Raw genomic sequence first — 11,906 nt, forward strand, 5'->3', positions numbered from 1 at the left:
AACTCTTATATTCTAGTAATATTCAATCATTTACCTTAATTTTGCAACTAATTTGAAGTCTCTAGCACAATATTTCGATTTATGGTGAATTTATGAAAAAAAAACTTTTTCCTTACGTCCGCGCGGTAACTCTTCCGAAAAAATCATAAATTTTTTCGTCCGATTGTCGTAATGTTTGCACCATTTTAAATTAGCCGTTACATAAAGTTTTATGTATGACAATTTGTGCAATTTCATGTAGAATACAACTAAAAACAACCCATTGTTGTAGCTTTTATCAGTTTTGAAATATTTTCATATAAATAACAATAAGTGCCAAAATATCAACCTTCGGTCAACTTTGACTCGACCGAAATGGTCGAAAAACGCAATTGCAAGCTAAAACTCTTATATTTTAGTATTATTCAATCATTTACCTTAATTTTTCAACAAATTGGAAGTCTCTAGCACAATATTTCGATTTATGGTGAATTTATGAAAAAAAAACTTTTTCCTTACGTCCACACGGTAACTTCCGAAAAAAATCAAATTTTTTCATCCGATTGTCGTAATGTTTGCACCATTTTAAATTAGCCGTTACATAAAGTTTTATATATGAAAATGTGCGCAATTTCATGTAGAATACATCTAAAAACAACCCATGGTTGTAGCTTTTATCAGTTTTGAAATATTTTCATATAAATAACGATAATTGCCAAAATTTCAACCTTCGGTCAACTTTGACTCGACCGAAATGGTCGAAAAACGCAATTGTAAGCTAAAACTATTACATTCTAGTAATATTCAATCATTTACCTTTATTTTTCAACAAATTGGAAGTCTCTAACACAATATTTCGATTTATGGTGAATTTATGAAGTACTTTTTCCTTACGTCCGCCCGGTAACTTTCGAAAAAATTATAAATTTTTTCGTCCGATTGTCGTAATGTTTGCACCATTTTAAATTAGCCGTTACATAAAGTTTTATATATGAAAATGTGTGTAAATTCATGTAGAATACAACAAAAACAACCTATGGTTGTAGCTTTTATCAGTTTTGAAATATTTTCATATAAATAACGATAAATAGAAAAAATTCGTCCTTCAATCAACTTTAACTCGACTGAAATGGTTGAAAACTGCAATTGTAAGCTACAACACTTACAGTCTAGTAATATTCAATCAATTACCTTCATTTTGCAACAAACGGGAAGTCTCTAGCACAGTATTTTGATTTATGGTGAATTTTTGAAAACTGCTTTTTTTTACGTCCGTGCGTTACGAATTCACGCATCATTTTGTGGTAATATTTTCTCTGTGTTGCCTTGATCGTTTTACAAAGTGTTATATACCAAAATGATCGCAATTTAGTGTACAATACAATTGAAAAAATTAACTCCTTAGCATTAACCGTTTTGCTCACACCGCGATTTGAATACAATTATATATGAAATTTTGTTTTCGCGCTTTCATATATTGCATTATTTATATATGATAATGATATTGTTTTTCATTTCTGATGGTTGCATACTAAACTTCACGCAATGACAAAAAAAGGAGCCAAAAATAAACTCTTAATCTTGAAAACTAAGCGTGCTGTGATTTTTTTAAAAAAACATTTTTTTCCGCTTCGGCGGTCACTCCCAGGCCCCGCCGGCATACAGGAGACGACTTTTATTATACCCCTTCGGCGTTAAAGGGTTAATTGAAAAATCTTTGCTTCCAGCAAGAATACTTTTCATTTTTGAATTCCGTATACAAATTGATCTTTGCTGGGTCCAATTTGGGGTAGATCTAGGGTACTTATCCACGGCGGCCTAGACTATGGCAGTTGCAGTTTTTCTATGCAGTTTTACCTACTGAACAAGAATTTTAAGTAATATTATTATGGACAACTGTAATTAACCCCCCAGGGGCCAGTACTAAACACGGCGAAATACATTGGATGCCCCAATCTCTAGTGGATGTCGTATCCGCGGTTACGTTCCTTGCAGTCTGTGCGGACTGCTTCTGTAGAAATACCAATTTGGGCACTCAGTAAGTAAATGCTGTACTGTCAGGGGTGTTTGACATCTGTTACACTTTATTGGGTCAGCATGTGGTGTTGACATTAAGTGACCATGCGAGAATTTTGTGTGTCCTATACGGAGCCTTGTTAGGATCACCTCTTCTGATCTTTACTCCTGTGAGGATGTTCTCCATGCATACACTTCAGTTTTTATGTTTTTAAGTTTATTTGTTGTTGGCACTGAGGCCCATTCTCTATTCCAATCCTGGCAAATCAATGGTTTAACCGATGTTATCCAGTCTGACACTGAGGCATGTGTAATTGTTGGAGGGATAGTGCAGGGTAATTTGGCAGCTGAGTCTGCATTTTCATTTCCTTTTATTCCCACGTGTGCTGGGATCCAACATATTTCTATTGATAATTCTGATTGGAGGAGTTGATGAATTTTTATTTGTATTTCCTGCACTATTTGGTTTCCTGATTTATACTGTCTTATAGCATCTATAGCACTACATGAGTCACTGAAAATAACAGAGACACTTGCTTTTGCCTCAGATATCATATCAAGAGCCATCTGTATGGGTGTGACTTCAGCTGTAAAACCTGATGATATTAAAGGTAGGCTTCTTTTGATTAACATATTTTTCGAATATGCAGATGCTCCTACTCCAACATTATTTTTGGAGCTGTCTGTATATACCATAAATTTGTTTCCTTTTCTTCTAATGTGCTCCAAAGCATGTTGGCGGTACATTTCTGTACTTGTCATTTGCTTTTGAAGTAGGTAAGACAGAGAGGTACATATCTTTATTCATTTTAAAATCCATGATGGTGGCAATTCCATTGGTGGGTGAAAAATTGGATCTATGTTATGCAAGTTCTTTATGTATTTACCTCTTTTTGGGAAAAAGCTATTGCTATTAAGTTCTGTTACTGGATTACAGTTTTGAAAGCAGTCAGCTGCAGGAGACGATCCCACTTGCAGTGAAAGACCTCTTCATATTGTTATCAGATTACGGTGATGTTTCAAGGGCAACACACCTGCCTCTACCGGAAGCGAGCTTGTTGGAGACGATCGGAATGCTCCTGCATCTGGTACATCGCATTTCCACAGTGCTCTAGAGGTGTGGGGTTCCTTCCTCTGCTCCTAACAGACTATGAGGGTAACACCCCAGGTTAGGTGAACTTACCAGGCGGTTCAGAGAGTACCCAAATTCCTCCCACCAATGGGTATGTCTAGGTTTGTACTTATGTAGGAACAGATAGTAAATTTTAAACTAATTTTTATTTTTCCTTACTTACAAACCAAAAGTTCTTTATAAACATATACAGCCCGCAGCCACCCCACACTCTGGTACCTGCGCTGGAAGGCAAAGTGGAGTGGAGACTGACAGGTGGGTGGGGCTTCCCCCCTGCCTTTCACTATAGTTGACTATCTTCTCAGTTTGAAATGGCTGTTCCAGCTCACATTTGCAAGCTAAATCCTTTGTAAAGAACTTTGTGTTTGTATGTTTGGAAAAGTACAAATGACTTTTAAAATTTTTTAATTTTAGTTTAGTGTTGCAGGAATAAATTTACAACTTTGGCTGGCAGAGTTTTTCCCCTATGAGCCAATTCTTGTTTTTCAATAATGCGCACACTTTTCTTTTAACTTCCTAGCTAAATTTCAATATAAGAAATGTTCTGAAGGGAATTCTACTACATGGGTACCCTTGTTTGGATTTGGCCACGCTTCCCCCACCAATGGGTAAGTCTGTGTGTGTAACAAATATAAAATTTTTAAAGTAATTTGTATTTTCCCTAACATCCAAACCATAATTTCTTTGCATTCACACCCCACCTCAGCCGCCCTTTGTTCTGGTACCTGGGCCAAAATCCCCGCTGCTGTCGGTAGTTAACGAACTTATCTGAAAGTGAAATGGCCATTCCAGCTCGCGGCCGCTAGCTAAATAACCATGTTAAGAACTTCAGTTTTGTCTGTTAGGAAAAATACAAATTACACACTTTAAAAATTTGCTATATTTGTAAGAAGACTTAAGGTAGTAATTTAGCAACAGACTTTCTTTTGCCCCTCTCATGATTTGAGAATTATCTTATGTATAGCTGCTTACCATGACAACGAATGAGCCAAGCAATTAGAGAGGAACTTTTAACCATTGTAAAATCCATATATAGTTTATTTTGCAATGGAAATTAAAAGCTGATGAAAAGTAATGCATATTGCACCTGTTAACGTTGGAATGAACCTTTCAAGTTTTATATTAATGATTTTATATATCAAAGTAATTTTCTTTTCCAGATAAAGGGGAAGTTTTTGGTTGGGGTAATAATGAGTATCACCAACTCAGTTCTGTAACGCAAGAAATGCAGATTCATACATCTCGTAAAATGGATTTACCTGGCGTGGGGCGGATAGTTGATATTGCATCTGGAGGCACTATGTGTTTGGCTCTTAATGGTAAGAAGTTTTTTGCTTATGGTACTGAGTTTTTTTTTTAATATGTATGTGTTAATGTTCTGAGATTGTAAACAGAAAGGCATGGTGATTTGTGTACCTGCAGTAAACATGAGGTTTAAGTGTTCAGAGCTTTAAGTCTTTTTATACTAATAAAACATCCATAGGCTACCTATATGTTTATCTTTCCACCTCAAATGTAACGCAAGTTATGGACCCAGTCACGGTTTGAAGTGGTTGATAAACTTAGCCTGGAATGTATGTACAGTGTAGGTTGAGTCTGGCTAGTCAGCAAAATGACTGGAAACCTTTCATCTGTGGTAGTGTACATTTATGCCCAGATGTTATCCTAACCTTGCGAAGATGGAGAGCCAATTAATGAGACAAACTGTGTAGCATGGCAAGTGCAGGTCAAAATAATCATATTAACAGACAAACTTTTAGAGGTAGTTCAGGGTAATGGTAGCTCCATAAGCTGGTGATGTTTTGGTGGTAAGAAAATTCCGTTTGCATCTTTACTTTTTTAAGATCCCAGATCCAGCAGTTGTATAGAGGAAGTTACAAGACATTTTTCAGAAAAAGACTAGGACTAATAAACTTTTTCTTAATTCACTGTCCTCATTTCGTGACAGTTATTGTACATTAGTTATAATTTTAGAAGCAATGGATAAAGTGCCATCTTGGGAGTCAGTCACAGAACGACTGCTACATGCAGAAAAAAAACTTGAGAAAATTAACGGTGATGACCTATCCATTATTGACAGTAAAGTTTGGTTAGCCAAAAAGAATTTCAGAAGGCATGTCGAGTGTTTTGAATGTGGGAAGACTGGTCATGTCACAAACTTATAAGTATGTATATTGAAAAATGCAAGTACGTAATTCAAAGATGAAGATAGATAAATTCATGTAAATAATGTTGTCACGAAATCTGATGATGAAGTTACTTTGTTTGCTAGTGCTTTGTTTACAAATGTCAATAAGACTGTTGGATCATAGATTCAGGTGAGACTTAACAATACTGCTCAAATTTTGTTTAGATTTCTACTTCAGTGTCTGCGGAAGTAGGTGATGGTAGACACTTGGCTGTAGTCAGAGAAGGTTGTGTACTGTTGAAAGTCAACCTGCTCAATGAAAAAGTGGGAACTTGTGTCTAGAGAAACTTTTGTTTGTACCAGAATCAACACATGATTTGATATATGTTTCTTAGGTTGCACAAGGTGGGAAAATAACAAATGTATGATCTTATGTATAAGTTTTTTTAATGAGCAAAATGAGCTAGTGGATGGACATGGGAAACAAAATAGTAGGGATATTGTACTACATGCTTAATTGTTTTGATAATGCAGCTGTTCATTTGTCAGGTAAGGAATTTGGTTCTAAAGGATATTGACTGTAAAATCACTAAAGGCTTTTTTGTTTGTAACAACTATTGTGATAGTAAAAACCATAGTTTCATTTTCAAGAGTAAAAAGTAACAAGCAGAATAAAGTTTTTGACTCAGATGAAGTAGATTAGATAGAAGACTTGCCAAGTAACTGATAACAAAGTTGTTATTAAAGGGAAATCTGGTTAGCAAAAAGTCGCATGTGGTGGACCCTAGGACGCAGTGTGCCATTCTTTGCTATTCATTACATATCTATATGAATGAACCGTGCGTACGGCTCTAAGAAAATAAGCAAGTTTGTCCATGACAAGAAAGTGAATAACAGTGATGCAACTATGGCAGTAAAACAGTAAGAAAAATCTGTAGAAAAATTAAAATAGATTAAAAATTTGTCATTTTTCAGAGGATGGTGATGTATTTAGTTGGGGTTTTGGATTTCTTGGAAAGGGACCTGAAGTTTCATATTCGAAGACCCCTGTGCAGATTCCATCAACTTTATTGGGTCGAACACCATTAACACCAGAAGCAAAGGTTAGTTGAATTTCTTTATTTATATTTATCACAGTTCCGTTTATAACCCTTTACTTTTGCAGGCATAAAACATTTTAGAGTGTACTGGATGCAGCTTGTGTAGTTATTCTGCAGTAACTTCAGTTGAGCGTTTGTAGGTTCTTACTACAGTGTTCCTTGCACAGCATACTTTATTATTATTATTATTATTATGTGAAGGAGTAGACCCTCTTTTAAACATGTTATGTTGAAAAGCATGGTAACATCAATGGATTTGTTTTGCACATGCCCCTTTCTCATTTATTCAAAGATGTTATCTGCTAAAAGCTGGCTGATACACATACTCTGGATAAGATGAAATGCCAGGGTTCTGAATTAATCCCGATTTATTCTGGTTAATGCAGATGGAAGTTAAACACGGTGTGATGCTGCCATAGAGTTTCAGGTTGTCAGTACATGTAAGGTAACTAAAATCTTGATTGTTCTCATTTTAGAGAATCTTCATAGAAGTTTTCTAAGGGCATCAACGTTTCTGCTTGTCTGATCAGCTATCCTCAGGATGGGATGGGTTTGTTTTATTTAGAATGGGCTCATCATTTGGTATATAAGGCAGTCCTGGTTATCGGCGGGAGTTCTGTTCTGACAGAGTGACGATAACTGAATGAAAATTGCTGATAACCGAAAATCTGCAATTTTTGGGTATTAAGACGCTGATAATAAAGTGTTGTCACTAATACAGGCCTTACAGAGGTGCTATTAACTGGTTATCACTGCCAAAATCCAGTTATGGCTATTGGTGATTTTTGCTTTTCATTAAACTGTCGGAATGGAATCCCCTGCCAATAAGTGGGGACTGAAAAGAAGGAATCGCCACTGAAAATTTCAGATTTTCATTGCTAGAGAATCCCTGTAAAACCGGATTGCTGATATAACTGACCCTACCAATAAACGGGGACTGCCATATAGGGTCCTAGATTATGTTGGGAGGGGAGTTGAATTCTGATTGGTTATTAGGGAATTAGTGGTCTTGAGGGAAGCCTTCTCCCATACATTTATGGTTATACCAGTCTTCATGTGCTGACGTTGGAGATAGTGTGGATGATGGTACAGGTAGGCACCTATTTAACAGCGATCTGGTTTTACAGCACTTTTTAGTGACACCATCTACGAGTGTTTTTGTACTAATTTTATGTTATATCCCAACAGATGTAAAGACATCTATGAGGAAAGACTAAACCACTATACATAGTTAGATTTTAACTTGCACACTGTTCTTAAAAGATTAGCCAGAATGATGTTAACTTGCCTAGCTTCCTTCTATAAAATTGAATGTATTGGAAATAAAAAAAAGAAAGGTGAGGATAGAGAAATGTTTACCAAAATTAGGATAAAAACTGGTAGCAGGTGAAATAAGTAATTTACACATTAAATTATTTATTTGGAAATTAACTTACAGGTCGTGAGCGTTTACAGTGGAGTCAACAGTTTTGCAGCAGTTAATAACATTGATTCACTCTATACTTGGGGAAAAAATCCTGGAGGCTGCCTAGGGCTTGGACACTTAAAGGATCAATATTTTCCTTTTAGGGTAAGTTTTACAATACGTCCAGTGGGCGTTTAAGGGTTAAGGCCACAAACTATGTGCCTGGATAGTTAGTCACTGCAAATGAACAAATACATGATTAATAGTTTGTTTCCAAACAGTAGGTTTTTATTTGTTACAAAAGTTACTTTAACTTTATCAGTATATAATTTTATTTTAGCTTTTATTAAAATTTTTGCAAATTCTAGTTAGAATCTTATTTTAGTTTATGAACAAAAAACTATATGTATAAAACTATATGCTCGACTTTTGAAATGTGTACATATGAATGGTAATTTCTTTCAAAATCAAGGTACTTTCAAGTAATAGCTTGATATTCTCATGAAAATATTTTGGATTGAGGTTTTTATGCACTTATATTAATATTACATTTTATTTACAGGTAGCACTTGCAGGAGGAATTCGTAAAGTAAGCATTGGAGTTGATCATATGGCTGTTTTGGTAAAAGAAGTCTTCTGATGTCTTGTGATAGGATTTGTGAGCAAGCTGTATTTTCTTTTATAGTGTGGACATTAATGTATTACTGTAAATATATCTCTTCAGTAAGTATTTTTTTTTATGCTTCCTATCTCAGGTATGCTAACCTACTCTTTGGCGCTTAATGCAAAGGAAAATGCCTGCCTCTTAAGAAATGCCACACTCAGATTATCTGGTCAATCCTTGAAGAATCCTTTAGCCTCTAGTGATAGTACATAATGGTTAAATTATACCTGTCAAACTTTCATCTCAGCAACCTCGAGAACTAAAGGTTAATAAAGCAATTGGCAATTGGACATAATAGAGGTTGTTTGAGTATTTAGTGTTGGGCTTCTATTATAGAGACCTCTCTCTCTCTCTCTCTCTCTGGTGCGGTTTATGACGGGGATTATGACCCGCCCCCCACACCTGGCCAATTCATCCAGGTGTTTACGAGGTAAATGTAAGGTCACGAAGGAGAAGGGACCCTGAAAACACCAGACCACTCCTCTTTCCACCCCACCCCCTAAATCATAGGGCCTAAAGGCTGTTATATACTCGATATATGGGCATCATTCCCCCTGACCAACTTTTTTTATTATTATGAATAAATAAATGAATGCGGGAGACACAGAGAGTGTATAATATATATATATATATATACTATATATAGATATATATATATATATATATATATATATATATATATATATTATATATATATATAAATAAAGTGAATACCACAGGAAAATGATAGGCAGAAATCCAACCGCTTTCGTCTTTAGTAAGACATTGTCAAGGAACAAATGAAATACAGTGGGAAAGAAAGTTATGGGGTAAACAAAAAGATGAAGAATACCAGATGGTTAATAATTGTCAAAAGTGTGCAAATCAAAATAGAGATAATTCAGGATAATCGAATATCACACGGTCACAAACTCAAACATAGATTTAACCCTAACAGAAACTACAACGAATCCGTTTGGTCCAAAACATGTAAAAACTGAATATATTAAATTTGTTGCTTATATTTATCTACAACTTCTTTCGTTATGAAGCAAGACTTAAATTTAGAACATTTCCATTATTTGACTAGATGATACCAGATTCAGTGATATTCCTTTTAACTTTGTCATGTTTATTAAATCAACATTGTTTTTTACAGTCCTGGTGGTATTGGAATATTCACGGCCAGTGGAGTTTTTTAAGTGAACATGTGCACCAAGATAAGAACCCAAACCAAACCCCTCCAAAACAGTCCCCACTACAAGGACCCCCTTACTCCAAATCGCATTTGTAGGCCTAGAGGCTTTCGGACAGAAAGATGCCCTTATTATATATTATTATTATTATTATTATTATTATTATTTTTAATCGATTTCTGTAGGTTGAGAGGGAGTTTTTTGTGTTCTCTCTCTCTTTGTGCAAGTGCCTCAAATAACCTAAATAGGGAATCATTCACTTGCTGTGAAAGGATACAATTTCATTTAATAAAAAAAATCACAAATTGCATTGATAAACAAAGATGGCGGACAGAGAGAGAGAGAGGAGAGGATAACTACTTCCAGAGAGTTCAAGTCACCTTCTTTGTCTCCATGGCAACGATCACGCCTCCGGTGACGTCATCCTGTGACGTCACACAGGTTGTCATCAGGTGGCGGACAAATGCTTCCCACCCCAAACCCCCAATCCCCCAAACCCCACCTGAGGGAGAAGAAGAAGAAGAAGGAAAAGGAGAATGAGGGAGAGAGAGATAGAGAGAGAAAGAGAGAGAGCAAGAGAAGAAGAAGAAGAATGAAGGAGAGAGAGAGAGAGAGAGGTAGAAGGAAAGTAATAATTTTGGAAGGAGGTTGGGACATGATTCCTAGATGTTGCTGGTGTGAACTCTCGAGAGAGACTGAGTTTCCAGCCCTGTGATTGGCTTCTCATCAGCCAATCGGGAGCGATGTCAGTAACGGCGCTGGGCATGAGATGCACGGGTGAAGTGAATCTATTATGGGAAGCCCTGCAGTATTTGGGAATGGGGGTGGCTGATGGGGGGGAGGAGAAGATAGCACCAGACAACCCCCACCCCCACCCCCCAAACACACAGGGGGGGGCTCCTTCTTCTCCTACTCCTCCCCCTAAATCCATTGAGGCCCAAAGGCTTCCAGAGCCTCACTATGTAGACAGACATTATATATGCATACATATGTACGTAAGGAGAGAGAGAGAGAAAATGGCGTCTATACATATGAATAGCGCCAGTCCTCCTACGGGTGGACAATGACACAGAGAGTGTGTGGGGAGGGGGGGGGGTTGCAGAAGGGAGTGGTGGTGTTGGGATCACAAAAGGGGCAACACCTCTCTCTGTCTGTCTGTCTGTCTCTCTCTCTCTCTCTCTCTCCAAAGGAGAAAAAAAAAACGCACACACACACACACACACACACACATATATATATATATATATATATATATATATATATATATATATATATCTATATATATATTTTTTTTTATTATATATAATTTGATATATATATATATATATATATAAAGGTAGATAGATAGATAGATAGACTGATAGACAGATATATATGTAAATATAGTAAAAGCCATAAAAATGCATAAAAAATTATCTGCCCACTGGAAAGATTGACTATTAAGAATTTTCGCCTCTATTACCAAATTCCACAAAGTCGAAAGTTGCAATTCATATTTCTCTCTCTCCCTCTCTCCATTGATAGCATTAAACAACTGGGAATATGATCATATGCGCACACACATATATATACATATATTTATATATATTAAAATAAGAATCATATTAACTGATACGTAGATAACACAGCCTCGGTTATCAAACCCCCCCGCCCACTCTCTCTCTCTCTCCGAGCACCGTTCTCTAAGACGACCGCTAATATGATCACTCATAATAATACATATATGCATACAAACATTCATGCATACATGTATATATAAATACATATACGTAAATACATGCACAGAGACACAGGGCAAAAGTGTGGGAGAATGGGGTGGGGGTTGGGGGGGAGAGACATCGCATTATCAGAAACCCTCAATAGGGGGGGTTGGGGTATGGTGTTACCCGAGTTACGGAATGTTGGGCGGAGTAGGGGTTTCATTCTTCTTCTTCTTCTTCTTCACAAAACTCAGAATTTCCGTCTAAATTCGTTGCCTTTTATAGTACGAATAGATACTTTTGGTTATGAATAGCTTATCTCTCTCTCTCTCTCTCTCTTGACAACGTTAGCAGAATGACATGCCAATATTTAGTTTGTAGGTAATATGTCCCCATGACTTCCTCTCACTCCCCCCCCCCCCCCCCCCCCCCCCCCACCCCCCCCCCCCCCCACCCCCCCCCGCCTCTCTCTCTCTCTCCTCTCTCTCTCTCGACAACGTTCGCTGAATGGACTGCCAATATTTAGTATGTAGTATGAATTCCTCGTCTCTCTCTCTCTCTTTCTTTCGCGCGCCACATGTTCGTATAATCTTATTCAGTTGATATA

General features: G+C 36.7%; 1 protein-coding gene across 1 annotated transcript in view; it reads left to right on the plus strand.

Annotated features, from left to right (window-relative positions):
• Positions 1–8,480, plus strand: part of LOC135219096 (RCC1-like G exchanging factor-like protein) — a 173,908-nt gene extending 165,428 nt beyond the window's left edge. Inside the window, exons 8-11 of the mRNA XM_064255532.1 lie at positions 4,288–4,446; positions 6,231–6,358; positions 7,794–7,925; positions 8,323–8,480. Coding sequence (XP_064111602.1) covers positions 4,288–4,446; positions 6,231–6,358; positions 7,794–7,925; positions 8,323–8,400 — 497 coding nt within the window. The 3' untranslated portion in view covers positions 8,401–8,480. The remainder of the gene's footprint in view (positions 1–4,287; positions 4,447–6,230; positions 6,359–7,793; positions 7,926–8,322) is intronic.
• Positions 8,481–11,906: the final 3,426 nt, after the last annotated feature.

Source organism: Macrobrachium nipponense, chromosome 1 (assembly GCF_015104395.2).
Source record: "Macrobrachium nipponense isolate FS-2020 chromosome 1, ASM1510439v2, whole genome shotgun sequence".
In the NCBI taxonomy this organism is placed as follows: Eukaryota; Metazoa; Arthropoda; class Malacostraca; order Decapoda; family Palaemonidae; genus Macrobrachium; species Macrobrachium nipponense.